General features: G+C 34.2%; 3 protein-coding genes across 4 annotated transcripts; 1 reads left to right on the top strand and 2 right to left on the bottom strand.

Annotated features, from left to right (window-relative positions):
• Positions 1-39: 39 nt before the first annotated feature.
• On the bottom strand, positions 40-24954 carry LOC144545543 (transcription termination factor MTERF8, chloroplastic-like). 2 transcript variants are annotated; one of them, XR_013508540.1, is made up of 2 exons: positions 23662-24954; positions 40-485 (listed from the first exon to the last, which is right to left on the bottom strand). XR_013508540.1 is itself a non-coding variant. In XM_078294111.1 (1 exon), the coding sequence occupies exon 1, from the start codon at positions 24893-24895 to the stop codon at positions 23756-23758; it is 1140 nt and encodes a 379-aa protein (XP_078150237.1). In that variant the 5' UTR covers positions 24896-24954; the 3' UTR covers positions 23618-23755. The 2 variants fall into 2 exon arrangements, 1 of the variants encoding a protein (XP_078150237.1); XM_078294111.1 differs by lacking the exon at positions 40-485 and having other exon boundaries at positions 23618-24954.
• LOC144545693 (uncharacterized) lies at positions 541-1359 on the bottom strand. The gene has a single exon (XM_078294242.1). It carries the CDS (start codon positions 1357-1359, stop codon positions 541-543), a length of 819 nt encoding a protein of 272 aa, XP_078150368.1.
• Positions 15731-16486, top strand: LOC144545692 (putative disease resistance protein At4g19050). The gene has a single exon (XM_078294241.1). It carries the CDS (start codon positions 15731-15733, stop codon positions 16484-16486), a length of 756 nt encoding a protein of 251 aa, XP_078150367.1.

The raw sequence follows: 24954 nt of genomic DNA, 5'->3' as shown, positions 1-24954 counted from the left end.
ATGTAGCTGGTAGGATATGAAGTCTATATATGCAAAATAAAACTATTCAGCAGAAAAGAAAATCAGACATCATCTATTGGAATATGCCATAAGAGCTTTTGGTCCTGGGTTCCAACAAACTAGCAGAGCCGGATTCAATTTTACAGAATGGTAATTCTTCCATTAGAAATTAAACAAATAATAGAATATGTGCTGGCCAGATTACCATCTAAAAGCCAATATTATATAAAATTATTCATATATTCACAGGAATTGTCATCCTATATATATTATTTGATCTATTTACTGTTCATGAACAATAACGAACAATTACAATTTCATAAAAGCACAACATGACTCACAAGAGATGAAGATTAAGTTTGAATCACAGATCGGAGTAAATAAGTAATGTGTAGTTAGAAATTTCAAATTTAACAACTAAATCTTAACAAAACGATGGTTGACAACAATGTTACATATTGTTACAACGTAGTGCCGATTTAAAACTAAATAAATTGCAGTATCTAAGTCTGCAAGAAAGTTAATTTTAGACTCTTAAAGCTAATTAATTGCTTCAGTGCTTCCAGCATCAGCAAAGGCGCGATGGAGCCCAGGAATAACATTTTCATATGGCAGAATAAACCTCTCCACAAACTTTTGATCACTTACGTTTGCAAAAGTAGCAAATGTTAGAACACGAATTCCTTTCGACATCAAAAGCTTTCTAACAATATTTCGCGGAATCAGCCGGTTCTCCAAGTTGCAACAAAACAAAAATGGATTTCGGATCACATGCAACTTATTACAACCAGCTTCTTTCATCAGGAACTCCATTTTTCTGGCCACCAACTTCTCTGATTTAGTCAGCGTCAAAGGGTATCTACTAATCAAAAGTGCTACCTCCTCTTGTGAAAACCCAATATTTCTCAAATTATTTAGCCTTGCATCTATGGTGCGTTTGCTCACAGTGCTGACAGCAATCAATGCTTCGATAAAATATACTGATGAACGATCAATGCCTAACTCCTCAGCCCTCTCAGCTACCCTTTTAACAAATTCAGGCTTAGATGAGATCAATTTAGGACAGGACTTGATCAGCCGGACAATTTGACGGGTTGATAAACCACAATGCTCCCGAAGGAAAGATATGTTGGGCATGATAACATTTTCCAAGCTGCTAGAAATTAACGCAGCCCCTCTCGCTTTGAGAACCACCGAAAGATTCTCTACCGAGCCAAGTACCTCCATCCAGAAATCAATCTTTGACACGATATTGAACCGAAACGGAGCAGAGTTGGCGGAAATGATACCTGAGATGTCTTCATTGGAGAAGCCAACCTCTTGGAGCTTGGTGATATTTGGTCTCAAGCTCTTCTCCATACTAATTTAGCGGATCTTTTAACACTTGCATTAGCCTCTTTAACGGATCTTTTTAGTAACTTCAGAGTTTTTAGCCCACATGCCATTAAATTAGTGAACTTGTCAGATGAGTTTTTAGCAACTTCAGAGTTTAAATTAGTGAACTTGTGCCCTTAGCATTATTAGTCAAAATTACTGAAGATGCTTATGAAAGTTTATGTTCAATTAGCAGTATTGAGGAATATTGTTCTCTTTTGTCAATTTGATCTTGATTTCTTCATGTGGATACATCAATTGTTTTGTAAACTCTGGTACACACAAAAATGTTGTTATTTTCTTCAAATAACTCTAACAATGATGAATAATGTTATGTCTCATGTACTGTAATACTTTAAAGAAGTTGTAGTAGTAACCAATTTTTTTAAAAAGAAGTAAACTATATTTCAGTAGTTATACCGGTACCTGTTATTAATAAATAATTATTTCAGTTGCAATAAAAGAAGCTTACTTATTAATAATATTAAAATATTTTTCTAGTGAAGCTATTTTTTTGCTTTCTTCTATTTGCTAACAGGTTAAATAGGAAAATGAATGCAGAAGTATATTTACATATTAATAATATTAATTAATGATATTTTGTTGCTTCGCAATTGCATGAAAAAGATTTTCTAACCTGAAAATATTACTTGTAAATGCAAAATTATTTTTTATATAATCACATTCACATGCACAACAAAATAAGAACAAGTCAGATTTTGGATTTATCAATCTGATTTCCATTGGAAATGCAAAACCAGCATTGGTTTATATTTCTAAACTATGTAGATTTCCACATTGGATTTCACAAATTGAAAAAAAAAAGGTTGAATCCCTTCTTCCTCTATTACAATTTCCTAGCCCTTAGATCAACCACAACTACACTAATGTTATCAGCACTTTGCTTCCCCCTGGCAACCAACTTGATCCTGGTTCGGCCTTCGCTTTCTCTTCTTGTTCTTCTTTCATTTCATCTCCTCTTCTAACCTTTCCATTCCTCAGCCGCAAAAAACACGTACGCACAATGGACGGCTTCAGATAGTTGTTTCCTCTAGATCTATGATAATGGACAGGTTCAGGTAGTTGTCACCTGTTTCACAATTGAAAATTAATCAAATTAGGTTATACAGAAGAGTTTGGTCACTACAATAAACTTAAATTAGTAGTCAGAAGATTTTAACATGAAAAAAGTATAAATGTTATAATAAAAAACACCTACAGGCAAATTTCGAAAACTTGGAAATAATTTAATGGTCTTAAATAAGTTTAGTTTATTCTTGCATAAAAAAATTACTCAAGAGCCTCAGAAAAAAAAAAATTCAACATTATTATAGTACGATTACTATGATTACTTTAATATTTATGTAAATGAACTTGGCCACATTTCTAAGTTCAAATGAACCGGAAATCATATGAAATTACATTTCCAAAATCATCAAGTAAACTTAAAAAGCAAAACCAAAGAAAATGGCACAAAATCAAACTCGTCTGGGAACAAATTGAGGAAAAACGAACCACTAGAGGAGGAGAGAGATGTGCACGTGATGATCGGCGGTGGAGGGTCGGCACAAGAATGGAGTTATGGGAGGAGTCGCTGGACGGTGTGGCCGGCTTAGGTTTTCTTTCTTTACAAAAATTATCGGAAATAAATATTGAATTTGGAGAGACGGGAGAGAAAGCGAACTGGAGACATCCAGTTCCGAAAAAAAATTGAATTGATCTCATCCAGAAAGAAGACGGGAGAGAAAGCGAACTGTTTTACTATTTTGTTAAGCCACCGTTGGATTAGCAATTTTCAAAGTGGCTTAATAAATAGTAAAAAAATTCAGAAAAATGTAAAATTTGGTCTCTAAGCACATATTAATATGGAGAACAAGATGAACGGTTCAGATTGACTTTTTGAATTTTGAAATTTCAAATTTGGACCATGTGTATTTCGGCCCATATGCTACCGAAAGCACATTAACCTCTCTCTCTCTATATATATATATGGGTGTCATCCGATCCCTCCTCTCTCTCTATATATATATATATATATATATATTCTTGTCCATAATATTATTCCAAACTTTTTAATTGTAAAATTGAAAATCTTGTGTTACTTACGCCCATTTTTAAATAAGTTATTGTTATTTTTTATAAAAGAATTAAAATGCGTTATTATATGATGTTTTGTATATTCAAACATTTATGTTGTATTCAGAATTTCAGATTCAGTGCAATACTGACATTTGAGTTATTTTTTAAAATTTGGCATGAATTTCAAAGAGTATTTGCATATTTCAAATAGACATGGAATTAATTTTGAACGGCTGTGAGTACTCTACATGATCAGGTACCTTAGTGGTACTAACTCAATTATGTTTGTGATACGTACCAATCCCGATCCCGAGGTGACTGGTTGTAGTCTTCGAGTTAGACTTGAGTTCGTGTGTAAGATATTTGGACTCCAACCTCTAGATACCTTGTGCCTATGTCAAAATGTGACCCTCCTTTCAGGCTCAGATTTGGGCCTTAGGTCGGCCCTTTACTGTTGCATAGCGCACCGATCTGGAGACCTGACAATTATGTCTGGTGAGGCAGACAGTACAGAGTTTGTTGCAGAAATCACTTCATGTGAGTGATCTCGAATTCGGACCAGACCTTGCTGAGACTCTTTATCGGCGAAGGCTTTTGTGGGCTTCGGAATTGGACTCTTGCAGCCCAATTCCTTAGGTTTGGTCCAAGGATCCTTGATGGATCGGTCAAACTGATTCGAGAGCCACCTCATATGGGTCCATGGCTCATGACCCTATGGGTTTGCTAATTAAACAGAAACAACCTCAAACGACGGCTCACCTTATAGATCATGAAAAAAACTAACTTTTCTTTTAACTAAAAAATAACTTAATAAATTTATTTGCAAAAAGGTGGATGCTAAGCTACAAATTAATTAACCAGTCCCTATCATTAGTTAGGTTCTAATTGTCGTCCGGATGATTTAAATCATATTAAATTCTAGTCAGCTAAAGACTAAATTGTGGATATATATAGTTCTCTATGTGTATCTTTCAATCATCAATTTGGTGCTTATATTTTTCAACCTTGTGCTGTCATTTTAATTAAAGAGATGTAGAAAAAAGTTTAATTTGAAAAAAAAAAAAATTGTGATCAGCTCGCTCAAGGTTGACTTGTTATGGTACGAACGAGCTTGTTTAAAGAAGAAGAATAAACTCTTTTTAAACTCTCTTGCTATTAAATATCATAAAAGGATGAAACTCGTTGCAAAAATAAAATCTACATTTTTTTCAGTTTATGATCTATGCACGACTCAGGCAAAAAAACATGCTCAAGTTTTGAGTGAGTCTATGATACTATCATGAGCGGATCTAGAATTTCTATCAGGTAGGGTACTAATCGGATTCTGTTAATTAACGGACAAAACTTACAAATAACTCCGTTAATCTTCGTGCGGAAGCGGATCTTGCGAGCGTAGCAGTATCACTGGTTCTGCAAGGAATCACAAGCCGAAGCCGGAAGCCCTGCGTTTTCCACGACCTAAAACCTTCAATCCTTAACAGAGTACTTCTTGGTGCTCTCTATCTTTTCTCTCTAATTTTGGCTGTTACTATTCACACGTTTTTCTGATGATTATTAGAGAGAGAGATATGAATGGTTTATATAAAACCAATGCACCTATTCATAAAGGGTTGGCATCTTTTCATAACGGGTCGGATATTGAATTTGGGTTTCCCATAACGGGCGTACCATTAATTAAATCCAACATCTCCCACTCGCACAAAATGGGATACCCGCTATAAACTAAGAGAACGTAATCTCTAATCTCTGTTAAAATTCATACAAGGAAATAGGCCGTGACCAGCATATCTTAATTTGAGAGTCTATGTTGTTATCCAACTGTTAGGTATGTATAACAACATCTAAGTAGAGTAAATATGCAGTACCCCAGATCATTAAATTACATTTTTTAAGTATTACAGGATCTCTTTTATTTATTGATACAACCATACTTATATATTCACAATTATGTTACATAAACATAATTGGTGCACCAGTGAATATAACCTAATGTAACACTCAAATGATCTTTTTCTTTTATCTAGAATCTCTTAATTCCAAATCAATTTGTTATTCAGATATGTTCCATTAGATCGCATCATACATGATCATTGGTAACATTCCAAAATAACTAATTGAAAAGAAACTTCAAGTATTTAGTAAAAAATCGAAGAGTACTATGAGATCCTTTTTATCTCGCGGGTCTCACACAACAAAGAAGAAGAGATCATATCTTCTGTTACCCTGTTGGTCAATTGCACATATGGTATGAAACATATGTTACGGTATTATTCTCCATTTCTTATGGAGCGTATGTCTAATTTAAAATCCAATACCGTACAAGTGATAGTTCAGATATACATAATATCTAACTTGAGTCCACAACTCTACTTATCATATAAATTCACTAACAGGACTCCCACTTGGCATAAGACAGTTAAGGTGAATAGTGGGTATTTCACCTTCGGTCATAATAATATATTCATATGACCTCATCTTGATTCTCTATCAAGGCGATGTATATTTTAAGCACTTGCTCTCACATTTTGTATCATGTCTAGCTTAAAATCAATCTTATTTCTATGTCCTACCAAGACATAGAAGCGATTGCCTGTGTGAGAAGGCCAATCAACTGTCTGACATACCTTTCATTTTATATCTCATGTGTTATGCTAAATATATTGGTATTAAATAATTTGTAACAATTATAACATAAATGTATAAGTAAATAGCATTCATTGCATTTTTCCAACAAATACAAATATACATAATATATACTGTTCAATCAAAATATATATATAACTACAATCTACGTAACCCTAGAGATTTCACATGGCCAATAAACACATCTCTAGGTATTGCCTTTGTAAAAGGATCTGCCACCATTTTGTGTGTAGATATGTACTGCATGCAAACTTGCTTTCTCACCACCATGTCTCTAACGAAGTTATACTTAGTATCAATGTGTTTGGTCTTTGAGTGATACTTGGGATCTTTTGTATAAGTGATTGCTGCTTGGCTATCGCTGTATACCAACACTGAGTTAGTTTCATTCTCACCGAAACCCAAGTGATTCAAAAATCTTTTAAGCCAAACTACTTCTTGTACTGCTGCTGAAAATGCTACAAATTCAGCTTCCATTGTGGATAAGGATATGCAACTCTGTTTCTTACTACTCCAAGAGATAGCTCCATTACTAAGTAAGAAAACATAGCCTGAGGTAGATTTTCTTTCATCTAAATCTCCTCCCCAATCAGCATCTGCGTAACCCATGAGTTGCAGATTTTCTCCTTGAAAACACAATGAATAATCCACAGTACCTTTCAGATATCTAAGTATTCTTTTTACTGCTTTTCAATGGGACTGTCCTGGATTGGCTTGATATCTACTCACCATCCCAACGGGGAAACTGATATCTGGCCTAGTACACATCATAGCATACATGAGGCTGCCAACAGCACTTGAGTAAGGAACTTTTTCCATTTGTACTTTTTCATCTGGAGTCTTTGGACACATTCTTAAACTAAGACCTTCGCCTTTTGCTATAGGAGTATCAATGGGTTTACAGTCTTGCATATGAAACTTTTCAAGTACTTTCTTGATGTAATGCTCTTGTGATAGAGCTAACATCTTCTTGGAACGATCTCTTTCAATCTTCACTCCAAGAATGTATGCTGCTTCACCCATATCCTTCATATCAAAATTGGAGGATAACCATTATTTAATGATTTGTACATACTCTTTATTGTTACTAGCCAACAGTATGTCATCCACATAAAGTGATAGAATCACAAATTTGTCTTTGGATCTTTTGACATACACACAATGGTCTTCATCAATTATTTCGAAATCAAATGATATGATTGCTTGATGAAACCGAATGTACCATTGTCTGGAAGATTGCTTGAGACCATAAATGGATCTCAACAATTTGCACACTTTGTGCTCTTGTCCTTCGGCAACAAAACCGACAGGTTGTTCCATATATATTTCTTCTTCCAGATTGCCATTTAGAAATGCAGTTTTAACATCCATCTGATGCAATTCCAAATCTAAACTGGCAACGATAGCTAGTATCAACTGTATGGAAGTAAATCTTACAACAGGAGAGAAAGTCTCTTCGTAGTCTATCCCTTCTTGCTGTGTATACCCCTTAGCAACAAGACGTGCCTTATACCTCTCAATTGAGCCGTCAGCTAGACGTTTAATCTTGAGAACCCATTTATTCCCAATTGCCTTGCGTCCTTCAGGGAGATCAACTAATTCCCAAACACTATTTGATCTCATTGACTCCATTTCTTCTTCCATTGCTTTCATCCATTTCTCTTTAGCAGGACAAGTGAGAGCCTCTCGAATATTTCTTGGCTCTTCTTCATCTTGCATGACAATCATGTAAGATTCATTTTCGATTGGAAAATGACGTTTAGGAACTCTAGCACGATTGCTATGCCTAATTTGTGATTGTGCTGAACTTTGCTCAGCATCATCTACAGACTTGCTCCCACTTGGATGAGATACTGTTGGAGGTTCAGGAATATGCACCAAACGATTTGCAACAATCAAATCATCTTGCTCCTCCTCTACTTCATATAGAGAAAATTCCTGACCTATCTCACCCTTTCTTGGAAATTCATTTTCTAAGAAAATGACATCTCGGGACTCAAATTCTGTTACACTCCCACTGGATTGTTCACCAATGAACACATAACCTTTGGAATGTTCAGAGTATCGTATAAATATACTCTTTTTACCTCTTGGACCCAATTTACCATGTTGATGAGACGAATCATGAACAAAGGCAGCGCATCCCCAAGGTCTCAGATTACTAAGATCTGGTTTTCTATTAGTCCAAAGTTCGTAAGGAGTTGAAGAAACAGATTTAGAAGGTACACGATTCAGAATATAGGCAGCAGTCAATAATGCATCACCCCAAAAATTAATTGGCAGATTTGCTTGAGCCATCATTGACCTAACCATTTCCAAAAGAGTCTGATTTCTCCTTTCAGCCACTCCGTTTTGCTGTGGAGTATATGGCATGGTTAGTTGCCTTAGTATTCCTTTTTCTTCGCACATTTGTTTGAACTCATCAGACAAATATTCGCAACCGCGATCCGTTCGTAAGGCCTTAACCTTTCTGTCTAATTGATTTTCACATAAAGTTATAAATTTCGTGAAACAAGCAAGAGTGTCAGATTTATGAGATATCAAATAGACGTGACCATATCGTGTATAATCATCAATGAAGGTGATAAAATATCTACCTCCATGTCGTGCCCTCACATTCATTGGTCCACAAATGTCAGAATGAATTAATTGCAATGGAAATTCAGACCTGGTTCCTGTTCCAAATGGTTTTCTTGCCATTTTTCCTTTTAAACAATTTTCACATGTTGGTAGACTAACCCTTTCAATTTGGCCTAACATGCCTTCCTTGGCTAATCTATCCATTCGTTGCTGTCCAATATGGCCTAATCTCATATGCCATACATTCACATCAACATTTTCATCAGCATATGATGTAAATAAAGAAAAATGGTTATTAGAAGAAGTCATCATATTAATAACATCCAGAATAATAAAACCATTCGATACATATCCATAACCATAACACACATCATCCAGATACAACTTAATACTAGTACCACACATGTTCAAAGTAAATCCAAATCTAAGAAGAACTACTACAGATACAAGATTTCGTCGAATGTCAGGTGCAAAGAGAACATCATGTAAGAGGAGGGTTCGACCATCACGCATATCCAACTTGCATGTGCCTATACCCTTGACTGGTACACGAGAGTTGTTTCCTACATAAAGCCATTTTGAACCTTGCGGAATTCGACGAAAATCCACAAACAAATCACGGTCTTTGGCTACATGGTCTGTTGCCCCTGAGTCTACAGTCCACAAAGGATGAGAATCAGCAATAAAAACAGAACTGGAAACATATGAAAAATATGAAAGTTTTTCTATAATTTGTACCTTGCGGGGCTCTTTGCATTCACAAGCATAGTGACCCTTCTTGCCACAATTGAAACACTTGATCTTGGCCTTATTATGCTTCTTAAAATTCTGAGAAGCCTTTCCCTTGCCACGATCCTGCCCCTTATGCTTTTTCTCTTGTTTGCCCTTGTGACCAAAATTTGACTTACGCTTCTGGCCTTGCCCTCCATGAGAGCTTGAACCAGCCAAATGCACAGCAGATTCAGTTTCTTGAGGCTTGGATGCCTCAATACGATCTTCCTCAAGTTCCAGATGCCTTGTTGCATCGTTGAGAGTTTTAATACTCTCATTGTGGGTCAGATTCACCTTCATGTGTTCCCAAGTATGAGGAAGTGAACGAATCACTGCTTGAAGTTGTTGCTCATCAGTCAAAACATGGCCAGCGTCCTTCAACTCACTAATCATATTTGACATCTCCCTGAGATGTTGCCGCATGCTATGATTAGGACGCTTCTTGTAAGTGTCAAACTTGATGGTGAGTTGTCTCAGTTTTGTAACAGAAGTTCCACCAAACTTCTGCTTCAAAGCAAGCCACATCTCTTTTGCAATTTCATGTTGCCTAAACTCACGCATCACATCATTATCCATACTGCTCAGCAACGTAATACGAGCAATGGAGTTCTTCTTTTTCCAAGACTCATATGCAGCACTATCAGCAATGTGCTTTGCAGTTGTACCTTTTTCTGGTTCGGTTAGAATATGATCCAGGACCGAAAGAACCTCTTGTTCTTCCAGGACATACTGAATTTTCATGGCCCAAATTTCATAATTATCGCCATTCAGTTTTTCACCCTTGTTGAGTTCTGCCACAATATTCCTAGATGCAGATGCCATTCCACTGAGAATTTACAATTAAACTAAGTTAGGACATATCACAGTTTTGATGGCTTAATACAAATTATTTAATACCTGGCATAACAATTCTAGTTTTACAACAACTGTGAAATAATTTAATAATAATAATACTTATAGATTAAAATCGAAAGATCACTAAGTTTCACAATCATCATTTAATTCTATAAATTTTATTACTATTAATTATTCACTGTGTAAAACTCCCACTGAAAATTATACATTTAATTATATAATTTTAAATTATATAAAAAAATTGATACAAAATAATGCATAATTTCATAAAAAAAATAGATGCATAAATTCATAAAAAAAATAGATGCATAATAAATAATGCATTTGGAAACCGTAGTGGGTTAGTTATCAAAAAATCCGTACTGGATTAAAAAAAAATAATTGGATTAAACATCATTTGTAATGAATAATGCATAATTAAAAAAAATTCAGATTATAATCATTGGAAATGAAACCATAGTGTGAATTATACTGTTTTGTAGTATATTTAATTTATAGAATCAAGATGGTAACAAGAAAGTTGTTCTAGCATAGTGGTTATGGTACTTGGCTCCCACCCAATAGACACGGGTTCTAGCCCCAGCGGCTTCAAGAAAAAACTTTTATTTTTCGCGGTTCACCATCCCGGAATGGACCAAGTCTATTTAGTTTGAACCGATGCATACAATCTCTCCATTTCAAACAGTAATGGACCCATCCATTGGCGCTGCTTGAACCAGAAATGGATGCTGTACAATCCAGAAGTATAAAAATTGTACACACCGATCATGAACCATCAAATCCGAAAATTCTTGAGAAAAAATGGTTCTTTGGACGGTTGTGATTCATTTGGACCAAAAAATTGTCCAACCAGTTGTATAAGATCCATAAACAACTAAAAATGCATGATTTTGCTTTGCATCTCCCATTTCCACTATACAACATCACTGTTTTGCAATGCATCTCCAAAAGATACATTTAAAAAATCTCCAAAAACAGTGAATACAATTAAATACGTTTTTAAAAAATAAAATTCGTATTTAAATTGATCAAATTTACAAAAAAAAAATTAATTGTAAATTAAATCTGAAAATTCGTTATAATTTTTTAAAAAAATTGTAATTTCAAATTATTTCGTTTTTCCTGAAACATGAAATTAATTTTCGGAAATTCTCAAAAAAAAATCTGAAAATTGCTATACAAAATTTTCAGAAAAAATAATTTTATAATTTCAAATTAGGCGAATTTTCGGAACAATCCGTGTTATATATTAAAACCAGAATACATGCTATAAAAGCTCTGATACCAATGTTAATTAACGGACAAAACTTACAAATAACTCCGTTAATCTTCGTGCGGAAGCGGATCTTGCGAGCGTAGCAGTATCACTGGTTCTGCAAGGAATCACAAGCCGAAGCCGGAAGCCCTGCGTTTTCCACGACCTAAAACCTTCAATCCTTAACAGAGTACTTCTTGGTGCTCTCTATATTTTCTCTCTAATTTTGGCTGTTACTATTCACACGTTTTTCTGATGATTATTAGAGAGAGATATATGAATGGTTTATATAAAACCAATGCACCTATTCATAAAGGGTTGGCATCTTTTCATAACGGGTCGGATATTGAATTTGGGTTTCCCATAACGGGCGTACCATTAATTAAATCCAACAGATTCAAATAGTTAATTGGGTTCAAACCCATTAATTTATCAGATATAAAATTGCAACTCAATCCATGTAACTATATTTATTATAAAATAGGTTATAATAACAAAATTGATATATTTTCCTGAACTAATTAAAAATTGTTTGGCACAATTTAGAGTGGTGCTGTTCTTAGCCAATTAGCAAATTGAAGTGAAATCTTAGATAAAAATTTAACTAAAATATAAATATTGAATAATAAAAGGCCCAAAATGTTTGACCGGCTCATTTCCTTAGAATTGTAATGATAAGGCATCCCACCGTCAGACAATCCATGTCTTGTTCTCTTCTTCTCATTCATTCTATTTACAAAATAAAAAAAAACAAAATACGCAGAATCAATGAAAGTTCGAAAGGAATCGGTTCAAACTTGATTTCTGATTTATTTGTTACAATATACCACATGTAACAGCTATTAATGAAATTAAATAAGAACTTGACCCTTATTTTTTCTCAAAAAAAAAAAAATATGGGAAAATGAACTTTGGTGCAACATGATTTTTTGCATACCCAAGTGCTCATAATTTGTTCACAACCTCTTCAAATTATCTAAAACAGTATAGAGTAAAATCTGTGTGGCATAAATCAGACGACGCCTTTTTGAACAAATGCATTCCATTTTATCTAACTTTTTTTTTCAATTGTAGAATTATTAAAAAAAATGATTAAAAATATAGATAAATCTGGTCATGTTCTAGTAGTTTTAACTTTTAAGTATACAATCTACTTAACCATAGTAGACTTTAGATGTTTCTTTGTTCTATTTAAACAAATATTTTTTTCAGAAAAAAATGATAACTTGATTATAATAGACTTCAGATGAATATGTTTTATTCTATTTAATAAAAAATTAATAATATTTTTAAAAAAAATGGCAACTTTCAGTGATTTTCTATGTCCACTTTCATATTACATCCATCTAATTCTTTCCAAACAAAAATTTCCACACATTTCCAAGAATACAAAATCTCATCGATTGTATAACATAATTCCGTACTTGTCAAACCTGTTAATTTTTTTTTTAATAATTTGCATATAATTCCTTTTTTCAGACAAGGATTAATTAAAAATTAACTTAAAATCAGTAACGGAGATCAAGTTGGTATTGTGGAAGATTAAAATATTTGCGTCGCTCATTAATTTTTATTATTAAAGTCATTTTTTTTTAATTCAACAAGAAACGAACAGAAGAAATTTGGGGTAAAGATTTTAACAGAGAAGTTTTGGCTTCATGCAGCGCACAAACCACAAGCAGCAAAGTTTCGATTCTAATTTTCATTAAATATTGGATGATAAATAATAAATAAATAAAATTAATGGTTTAAATAATTGGGTCATAACATAGCAGCTAAAAAAAACGGTGCTATGCCTATATTGCGCCTCTATAGCGCCATAGCTTTTATAATTTGAAAACACTATCACGGTATTTAGAACCCAGAATAAAATGAACATGCGCTAAGCATCCAGGCGCATCATCTAATTTTTATGGTTATGAACCCTTTACTTGCATTTCTTTAAATTCTCGGAATCATAGTTTAATTATAAAAAAATCAAAATTAATTTTCAGAAAATCACAACAATATTGGATAAATTTATTCAAATTATGAAAATACCCATAAAATAGTTGGAGTAAAAATTCAGAAAATTCAAATAGTAACAACTAAAAAAAAGTAATTTAGTAAATTAGAATTGTATATTTCAAGATTGTGTCATTATTTTTAAACGTATTATGTCATTATCATGTAAAACTTACAGAATCATCACTAAGATAATTCAGAATTGTTATTTTAGCACAACCATGTTGACACAATAACTTCCAAATATCTAACAAAAGTAGAAGATATAAATTAATAAATTGAAATTATGGTCCGTAATACACAGATTAATATTTTATTTTATTTTAAATTCTAACGGTCCATCTGAACATTTAACATGATCTCCATATAAATATGTACTTGCTGATCTAATTTTATATATTTTTTAATTATTTTACTATTTTTTTAAGATAGATAGAAAATCACTTAATCTGAAAATTTTGGACCATCCAAAAACAATGAATTTCTACCTATCTTAAAAGATAGTCAAAAAATAGTCAAAAATATAAAATTCAGTTTGCAAGCACATATTTATATAAAAAAACATGTTGAATGGTTCGATTATGAAAACAAAAATATTAATATGTATTATGAATCAAATCATGTTATGCATAGAACCATAGACTCACTCCATAGTCCATACTAAATATCTAGTAGGTACATCTCTACGCTTAAATTACAAGTTTCAGTGACGCACTCAATTGAACTATCAGCAATAAATACATAGAAAACAATAACTATGTTGTTGGACAGTTGGAGAGGTGGATATTAATTTGCAATTATGTGGATAAACCAAGAGATTTGGATGGGTAACTAATAAAATTTATTTGGTTGGTTTTAATGATTGATTATTTTTCCAATTTTCTACTTCTATAAGAGAGAGATGGGCCGTGGGGCCCACTACTCTTGTCCAGGTGGCATGATTCTTTCAATGATATGATCTTTTATGATCTGGACCATGCACACAAATTTATTAGGTTGAGATTATTTTATTACTATGTAATCTACTTGTCACCAATCTCCTTGTCTCCTAGATATCTGTAATCTACCATTGTCTCTCCATCTCTGTCTTTAACTCTGTTTCTCCAAACTCAATCTCTCGCTCAAACAATCTGTATTTTTCTCTTGGAATCTCAATTTCTCAATTCATCTTTCTTCCAACAATCTACTACAAAAACAATATTTCTGAGTTCTGTACACAACAACCCTGCTAGTTAAATTTTGTGTCTTTCTCTTGGTAATCAAATTTCATTATTATCCGATCAAATTTCTCTTGGCATCTCCATTTCTCATCCTATTCAAGACACCCCTTGCTATATTTTTTTTTTTTTTAGAAAAAGCAAAAAAAAAAAAAAAAAAAAAACAGAGAGATAGTAAGTTAATTATGCGATCTTTACGGTCTTCACTCTGTTTCTCAAATCTCAATCTCTCTCTCTCTCTCTCATACAATCCATTATTTTGGTAACCGAGTTCCTTTATTAATTACCCGATCTTTTTTCTTCTTGGAATCTCAATATCTCAATTCATCTTTCACTCGAAAACCTACTACAAATTGTTAGTATTTTTTTCAAGTTCTGTACACAACAACCCTTCTACTTAGGAGAAAAGAAAACAAAACAAAAGAAAACAAAAGAACTTACTATTACTAACTGTTCAAACCTGGCTAAATTACCTACTATTCCTATTTCTATTATGAAATTTGAGATACAAAATGTAGGGCTTAATTCCCTTCCAGATATGCACTATGGTTCTAGCATCACAGATCTGGCATCATCATATATGAAATCATCGCTTAAGGAAGTAGAGATCGTCAACTGTCCCAAATTAGTATCATTGGATGGATTTCTGCAGCAACAAAACGTTGATTTACAAGCTGTTGAGGAACTAACCATCAAAAACTGTAAGAATTTGTTACAGTTGCCAACAGAAGGATTTGGGAAGCTAATGTCCTTGAAAATCTTAACCATTAAAAATAACCCAAAGCTGGCCGCAGTTGATTTTTGGAGAAACCTTATACCTGTAAAACTTCAGACACTTAACATGGGAAACTGTGGTGAACTTGATGTACCACTGCTTGAGGCATCATTTTGTCTCACTAATCTCACTGAGTTGCTGATATCAGGAAGTGCAACTATTACATCCACTACCTCTATGGAAAATGCATTTCCATCTCTCAAACGCTTGTACATTCAAGATTGCCGGAACCTGACCAAATTTCCTAATCTGCCCCTTTCTTTAGAAAGTTTTTCCATTTATGATGTGGCATTGAGTGATCTTCCAGAATATTTCCAAAGTTCTTGCTCAGATGGCCCTACATCATCATCCCTAATAGCACCACTCAGAAATGTTGAGATACGTGGGTGCTCACACTTAGCATCCTTGAATGGATTTCTGCTTCAAGAAAATATAGATTTAAGTGGTCTTGAGGAATTGACCATAAGAGACTGTGAGAATCTGGTTCAGCTACCAACTGATGCAGTAGGGAAATTTGTGTCACTAAAACAATTAATTATAAGGGGATGTCCAAAGCTGGTTGAACTTTCATCTATGCATCAAGCAAATACTGTCAACCCAGGAAACAACTTGATTTCTTTAAAGATCAATATTCTGGAGGTTGATCACCTTTGTCTCCTTCTTATTGAGCCACTTAGAAGCTTCAGATTTGTTAGTGATCTGGAAGTTGACGAATGCTCAGGGTTGGAGGCCCTGCCAGAGCAATGGTTTTTACAAAACAGTAGTACCCTCAGGGGGTTGGTCATCCATGATGCAAGCTCGCTGCGGTCATTGCCTGGTACAATGGTGATGCTCACTTCCCTTGAACATGTTTGCATTTACAATGCTACTTTGCTGGAAGAAATCCCAGAGTTGCCCACTTCGCTGATTTCTAAGGACATTAGACGGGGATAGAGGTTGATAACTTCTCTGATTAGGCTCTCATTTGCAACCGTTGGTCTTTGTATAATTTCTTACCGCTGACTTGTGTATACACTAACACTGGCCCCACCGACAAGTACCACATTGCTGTTGCATGGGTGTGAAACTCCAGAGGAGCAGAGGATGAAATTACGCAAGCTCCATTACATTAAGCTAGCACAAGGCAAAATGTAATTACACAAATACCATGTACAAGCTACAGATAACTGCTAGTGTGATTTATTCATGAAGGTATATATCTCTCCTTGTTTCCAATTTATTAGTTTCTTTGTACCTTTCTTTGTATATTCAATTTTCAGAGATTTTAACACATTTCAAACTAGTACAGAGGATCGAGGAGAGGACGAAATTACGCAAGCTCCACCACGTACATTAAGGACAAGGCAAAATGTAATTACACAAATACTATGTACGAGCTACAGATAACTGCCAGTGTGGTTTATTCATGAAGGTATATATTTCTCCTTGTTTCCAATTTATTAGTTTCTTTGTACATTTATTTTTAAATTTAAATTTCAGAGATACTAACACAAACTTTTAACTCTGCCTATATCTAAATGGAGTTCAGAGTAGGTTTGATGCCCATTTGACCTACTTTGGTTCAATGGACTCAATCGCCGTTTGATCCGCATTAATATGTGTGTATTTTGCTTTAAAATCCGTGCGTGCCTGCTTCAATTTTTGTGTGCACAGATCTTAATGCGGGTCGAACAGTGTTGGAGCTCATTGGACCCAAAAGTAGATCCAATGCCCATTGAACCTACTCCGTTCTCATCTAAATGATGTAACCGGTCCCAAGCCCGGACAAGAAGAGGAGGGTTATTTAAAAAGTTTGAGAAGTGTCAATTAAATAATTGACAATTGAATGTGAAACTGTGAAACCAAAAAATGATAAGAACATAGTTAAATACGGTAATATAATATAAGTTTCAAATGGAAATTTGAAGTTTTTTCTGGGTTGCAAACCATAAACCAAAAAAGATCTGCAATTCCAAAGGGCCAATGAGCAAAATTTCTAAAGTGCAGGGTCTATGGTTTAATTATGCACCACTCTAACCGACATTTTGTTTTGAGTTCCGCTTGAGTTATTGTTCCCTGGTTTACTAATTATGGACTTTGGTAAAAAAAAAAAAATTGGTGAATAGAGCAATGATAGATTCTAAAGCATTTTGCTCCAAAACTACAGAACACTTAAGGTGTCTTCTAGTAAAAAGTAATTCAGGCTCGCAGTTTTCTAAAAAAAAATTTATTTTTTTATTTCCATGGTAGTGGCTACCAGGAGTACAGAAAAATAAAAATATTTACAACTTGAAAACTGCGCCAAATATCAGCATATCTCCATCTCACCTTACCAGCAGTTATCATTTTTTCTTATTACAGGTTTGTCCTTCAATGGATATCTTTCCATATATATTTTATTTTATCTGCATGAAAGTTTGGCAACTTAAAACTATAAAACTGATCTACTTTTATATTTGGCAATTTAAACTAGCAGCTTAGTGATAATTATACTAACATATGGTTCCACCATCTGTTCAAAATTTTATAATGCTTTAATCTTCTTCTCCTTTCTTTCTGAGTCGCTTGTCGCATCTATTTTCTTGCCTCAAATCCCTTTGATTAACTAAGCAAAATGTAAAATTGGTTCAATTGAACTACCAAAACGGTGTAATTTTGCTCTAGAAGAAAGAGATTAAGTGGAAATTTGATTGATTATTTCGTTCAGCTTCAATTTTAGCAGTTTTTTGTATAAAATTCATCCAACCAGGAAAACTCGGGAAAAAACAGCTAGCGTCGGGCTGATTCTGTTCCGACTCAGTCGAGTCAACTCGGAATCGGCCTATTCTCCAAACCATACTCTGTACTTTTTTTTTTTTTTTTTTAACAGGTCAAACCTCGGCTCAATATATTGTCCTAATTAAACCATTAGACATATTATCCAAAAGAAACATTTTTTCAAGATATCTAGTTTTCTTGATAAAGATATTTACGGAGCAGTTTTACCTTCATAGAGTGCACTAGTTATATGAAGCTCTGTTTTGAATCTATTGTCTGTGAGCTGAATGAAATAAAACAACATTGTTAATATCTGAATCAATAATTATTGGCCATTCGTTTATATTATAATTATCCTTTGTTGAAACTCATCATGCATCATATTTTAATTAATCCCTATCGGTGAAAGCATGTTATTTCCATCTCTTGATATAGTCAAAACAATTGGAAAAATCACAAAATGGAGATCTCCGGTGGAATTCATATCATCTAAGGTACCATAATATTTCTGTTTAGATATGGACTGTCCGATCATCAAAATCCAAACAAATATTAAAAGGGTTATGTGATTTCAATCTCTAACCGAATTGCATGAATTCTGATCAAATGGTCCAGATTTTAACAGAAATATTATGTTACCTCAGACAATATAGAAAAATGCATTTCCATTGTTTAGTTCCATTTAACAGAAACATTTCCAAATTGAACCAGTTATCATATCGAAAAATGCATTCACTTGTTAAATTTCTCTGTCTTTTGGTTTTTAAGCTACATGTATCAGGTCAATCAGAGCTATACCTCTATTACCCTCAATTTAACAGAATTCGACAGAAGCATACCTCTTAGGACTCCTTACCAGTATACATAAGCAGGGAAATAATGGCCTCTATGTACTGAAAAAAAGGAGGGAAAGAACAGATTTTATTGTAGGCTTAATTGATATTCAAATTTTACTGGTACAGGAACTTCAATATCCTGCCAAGATATCAGCGGTCTAGGTGCACTGATAAGGACTGAGCATCCGGATTGGAGCCTATACAGTCGACAATACTGGCTCCCCACTCCATGACTCTGCCAGTGGGACCCAACTTGCAACACCCATGTCCTTTAATATGGAGATCACTCTGTCCTTTAATTTATTCAAGTATTTTCTATCAAAATATATCATTTATTTTTTTTAAAGTGAAATCTATGGAATCATTGTAGGATCAAAAAATTGCATCAAATACATGCAAAAACAAAAAAAAAATGTAATTATTAATTTTCTTTTAAACAATCTTGCTGTATCTGTGTACGTTTGTTTTATTTTAAAATGTAATTATTAATTTTCGTTTTAAATTGTAGTCTTTTGATTTAAAATGTACGGATTGCATCGATCCGCTTGCCTTATTTACAAGAGGTTATTTTATCCAAATCTAATCTAAGTACGATATAAACAGAAATACATAAAAGTTCATTTCTTCGGATTAAAAAAAAATAAAAAATCTAATAACGTTTTTTTTTCAAAATTTCGGATTTTATCACTTTCTTATGTTATACCTACAGAAGTGGTAAAATCCGAAACTTTAAAAAAATGATTAAATTGTTTGTTTGTTTTTTTAAAGATGGTAAAAAGGAAATTTTGGTGTTGTTGGATTGCGATCAAAGTTCAATTAATTGTATTAAAAGATCCAGGATAAAGCAGGAAAAAGATAATTTGAAAAAAAATTATTTGATCTAATTACATTGCGTTCAGAAGTATTACAACTAGGGGTGTTCAAACGGTCGGTTCGGTTTAAACCGAACTAAAATAATCAAACCGAACTTAAAACCGAAGTTTGAAAATCCAACCGAACCGACCGAACTAAAATAGCAAACCGAATTAAAACCGAACCATTTAAACCGATTTAAACTTCGGTTTGTTCGGTTGAACCGAACTTTCTCAAAAATCAAAACTCAATACATCTATAATACTCAATTTAAACTTTGGTTTTGATTAATGAACCAATTTAAACTTCAGTTTTGATTAATGAACCAAAATAATACTAGAAGTCTTGACCCTATCAATAAAATCGGTCGGTTCGGTTTAATCGGTTTTGAGAAATCAAAACCGAACCGAACCATTTAAACCGAACTAAGTCACAAAATCAACCGAACCGAACCAATTCAACCGAACAACCGAACCATTTAAACCGAATCTTACCGGTTCGGTTCAGAACCAAATAAACCGAACCATTTGAACACCCCTAATTACAACTATGTATTAGTTACAACTTGAACAAAATTTGACAAAATTTTAATTAGTTATATTATTAACAAAATTAATTTGAAAAACCCTTCTTTAAATATTGTCGTTATATTAGTCCTTCACTATATAGAATTTTTTTGAAAATTCCTAGTCAAATTTTTAAAACTTGTATCCTCTCCAATGTCGAAAATATTTTGGTGCAAATTAAACTGATAAAATTTTAACGAAATTTATATTTTATCAAAATTCGTCTCATCAAAACTTGTTCGTAAAAATTTACAAAGTTAGTTTCTATAAATCAAAATTATTTTTACTGAATCACGAAGTAAATAGATAAAATGATGGAGAAGCAACTATGACACAAGCAAGGTTAGGTTTGGATCCATAGCGGGTCCATAACGGGTTTGAAACACAAAGTAAAGAGCAATCCTGATAGGTCGATGCAAACAACTTTGACTGGTTGTTCGAATTGTAGAAGGAATATTAGGCAGTCATTTCCATAACGGATCCAATTTGGATCCGAGAAGAGACGTCAAAAGAAGGGAAAGCAAGATACTGATCAGAATTTTGAGAGAAGTCGAGAGAGGCGGCGACTCAAAATTTTGAGTTAAGATATAAACCGTCTGATCTGCATTGGCGCGAATATAAAGAACTTTTTACATTCCAGATTCTGATCAAACGGATTGGATTTAAACTCAAAAACTTTAGGTTAGTTACCTCAGAGGATCCCGAGATACTGGTGGGATTTGGGAGAAAGTAAAAGTTCAAACCTTCTCATTCTAGTTTCTGCTTTATGCCATGGACGTGTTTTTTGTGGTTCCTAGTCACTTTCTTTTGAAAATTTGAAATATTTGAATCAAACAGATCAAAACCCAACCAAATAAAGACTACAACAAATAACTCTTAGACTTATGCCCAGAATCTCAATCAGGAAGGTGTTGTCAACATGTAACATGGCATTTCAAGTTTTTCCTGCATTAAAGAGTATGTGCGAGTACAGCAAACTATGTGATCCAGAAAAGAGGTCCATCATCACTAGAATAACAAAAACTTTAAAAATGAACCAAATCTAGATAAAATTAAAATCTGGGTCCGGCCTATGCTGGTACGAAAGCTTCTCAGGGTCCATTTTTCTGAAAGTAATGGAGATCCTGAAATAATAAATTAAGAAAATGAAAAAAGAATATTGATTAGTACTGATGCAAAATAATGATCTTAACTCTGTACAAAAACAAAAAAATATCAAATTTCCAAAATGTATACCTCCGGGAATGGACTGCCCGTACACAGTGCTTTGCCTCATCAGCACCATTTCCACTAAGCACAAGCATTGATCTATTGAAGAATAGGAAAAACAAAACATATTTATTACTTTAACAAATTATCGACCATGATATTGGGATATATATACATTTACAAATATAATGATAACCACAGTCAAATAATAATTGATAACAAACACCAGATATCCATTTAGCAAAGACACCCTCAATAATTTTTTATACTCCAATTTATCTTGAATTTCTCTATTGCATCCTTGTCCAATTACTACCATTATGTTCAGGTCACATTTATCTCCTTTCTAACAAATGTACAAAATGACCATAGTACAAACTATATTTTGTGGTAGTGAAATATAACATGAATACTGAAAAAATTTCATCGATGTTGCTCCAGAATTATCTAAATTTTATTTTACCTTTAATCATGTGAACCATAGCTTCACTAAATTTATTCTGTACCAAAGTATGGCATGAATATTGAGTAATTGACTAATGCTTTCGTTGTAAGCTTATTTAAATAGATGTGTACTTTATTTATTTTTTTTATGTTGAGGCCCAATTACAGTATTATAGAGGAAGGGGCAAGTATGAAAGTCAACCTAAAATGAACTGATGATTGCTCACTGTAGAGGTACTTGTCACTATATAATGGATACGTAAGTTTTCGAAAAAATATGACATATCCGCGTGGCAGCGAAATGGCAGTAGAATCCAAGAACTCGCCGGGGCCAAGAACCTTGAGATTTTGGCCGAAGAGAATTCTAGCATCAGACAGGAAAGACACAATGCAAAACGGATGCAAAAAATCGTTTTGATAAATGTGAGGAGGAATGCAATCGCCCTCATCATATATATTTATTATGCAGCTGTCTAGCACGTATGTCTTCGAGAGTATCTGCCAACTGACCAAACAGCGAATCATATCTCTTAGCAGGGGTGGCATAGGGTCTACTTGTACATCTCTCATAATGCCTGATAGAATTCTATTTGATCCTGCCAACAAAAGAAGTCAATTTTTAGTTGCTAGTATTTTAAAAAATCAACCATCACCATATATCACAGTTAACAAGGTTATTTAAATCCACTAACCAGTGACTAAGTTCATAAATTTTATTTTATTATGCCACTTGAGGTGAGAGGAGAGGATATAGGCCAGCCAACAAATAGTTCAGGCCAGTGTTGTAAAAAACATCTGTTTAGGCCGATTAACCGACCGATTAGTCGTTGGCGATGACCAAACCGTCATGAATTTTTTCTACGAATTGACTGATTATTTCAGATTAAGGCCGATTATTCCCGATTAATCGCTTAGCGATTCCCTGTCCGTCCGACGACCGCATACAACTACAACACTGGTTCAGGCAGCCAATCGAGCATGCAAAATTATATCACAGGCATGAAACTGTATGAATGGTCTAAGATTGTGCTCCCTCTAAACTATTATGTAGCTGGTAGGATATGAAGTCTATATATGCAAAATAAAACTATTCAGCAGAAAAGAAAATCAGACATCATCTATTGGAATATGCCATAAGAGCTTTTGGTCCTGGGTTCCAACAAAGTAGCAGAGCCGGATTCAATTTTACAGAATGCTAATTCTTCCATTAGAAATTAAACAAATAATAGAATATGTGCTGGCCAAATTACCATCTAAAAGCCAATATTATATAAAATTATTCATATATTCCCAGGAATTGTCATCCTATATTTATTATTTGATCTATTTTCTGTTCTGCCTGTTCATGAACAACAACCAACAGTTTCAATTTCATAAAATCACAACTAAATCTTAACAAATAAGAAATGTGGAGTTACAAATTTAACAGCTAAATCTTAACAAAACTGATGGTCGAGACTTAAACAATTTATAAAGAAGTAATACAAAATTTAGCCAAATAAAAATAAATAAATTGCAGTATCTAAGTCTGCAAGAAAGTTAGTTTTAGACTCTTAAAGCTAATTAATAGCTTCAGTGCTTCCAGCATCAGCAAAGGCGCGATGGAGCCCAGGAATAACATTTTCATATGGCAGAATAAACCTCTCCACAAACTTCTCGTCACTTCGGATTGCAAAAGTAGCAAATGCTGGAACACGAATTCCTTTTAACATCAAAATCTTTCTAACAATATTTCGGGGAATCAGCCTGTTCTCCAAGTTGGAACAAAACAAAAATGGATTTCGGATCACATGCAACTTATTACAACCAGCTTCTTTCATCAGGAACTCTATTTTTCTGGCCACCAACTTCTCTGATTTAGTCAGAGTCAAAGGGTATCTACTAATCAAAAGTGCTACCTCCTCTTGTGAAAACCCGATATTTCTCAAATTATTTAGCCTTGCATCTATAGTACGTTGGCTCACAGTGCTGACAGCAATCAATGCTTCGAGAAAATATACTGATGAACGATCAATGCCTAACTCCTCAGCCCTCTCAGCTACCCTTTTAACAAATTCAGGCTTAGATGAGAGCAATTTAGGACAGGACTTGATCAGCCGGACAATTTGACGGGTTGATAAACCACAATGCTCCCGAAGGAAAGATATGTTGGGCATGATAACATTTTCCAAGCTGCTAGAAATTAACGCAGCCCCTCTCGCTTTGAGAACCACTGAAAGATTCTCCACCGAGCCAAGTACCTCTATCCAGAAATCAATCTTTGACACAATATTGAACCGAAAAATAAAAGGGTTGCGGGCAATAATACCCGAGATGTCTTCGATAGAGAAGCCAAGCTCTTGTAGCTTGGCAATGTTTGGTTTCCAATTCTTCTCCACATGGGAGTGAAGGATGCGAGCTTCCCGCGACACGGCGGTTCTTATGTCCAACTCACTTACGCCGGTCTCTCTCAGGAAACAGAGGACTGCATCGGGCTTATTGGAGGACTTGATGAGGCCAGGGATAAGCCGGGATGCTTTGAGTGCCTCATCGGAGGAAAGACCGAAGGATTGAACAAGGTACTGTACAGCGTAGCGGGTATTTGGGGGTGAGGCTTGAGTGGGAGCGTTAGAGGAGGCAAGTGTTGTGCTCCGATTGAGGGGAAGAGATGGACGGATGCTGTGTATTCTCCACAGCCGCAGATGGATAAGCATATCCATTGAGCTTGTCAAGTGGATGGGGTTTTCTTTTCTTTTCTTTTCTTTTATTGATGCGGTTA

The sequence above is a fragment of the Carex rostrata genome, chromosome 28 (assembly GCF_964058835.1).
Source record: "Carex rostrata chromosome 28, lpCarRost1.2, whole genome shotgun sequence".
NCBI lineage: Eukaryota > Viridiplantae > Streptophyta > Magnoliopsida > Poales > Cyperaceae > Carex > Carex rostrata.
This window is presented reverse-complemented; position numbering and strand designations above follow the sequence as displayed.

Bases quoted from the DNA above. Each gene is read 5' to 3' on its own strand.
- LOC144545693 (XM_078294242.1), bottom strand. From the start codon at position 1,359: ATGGAGAAGAGCTTGAGACCAAATATCACCAAGCTCCAAGAGGTTGGC.
- LOC144545692 (XM_078294241.1), top strand. From the start codon at position 15,731: ATGGAAAATGCATTTCCATCTCTCAAACGCTTGTACATTCAAGATTGC.
- LOC144545543 (XM_078294111.1), bottom strand. From the start codon at position 24,895: ATGGATATGCTTATCCATCTGCGGCTGTGGAGAATACACAGCATCCGT.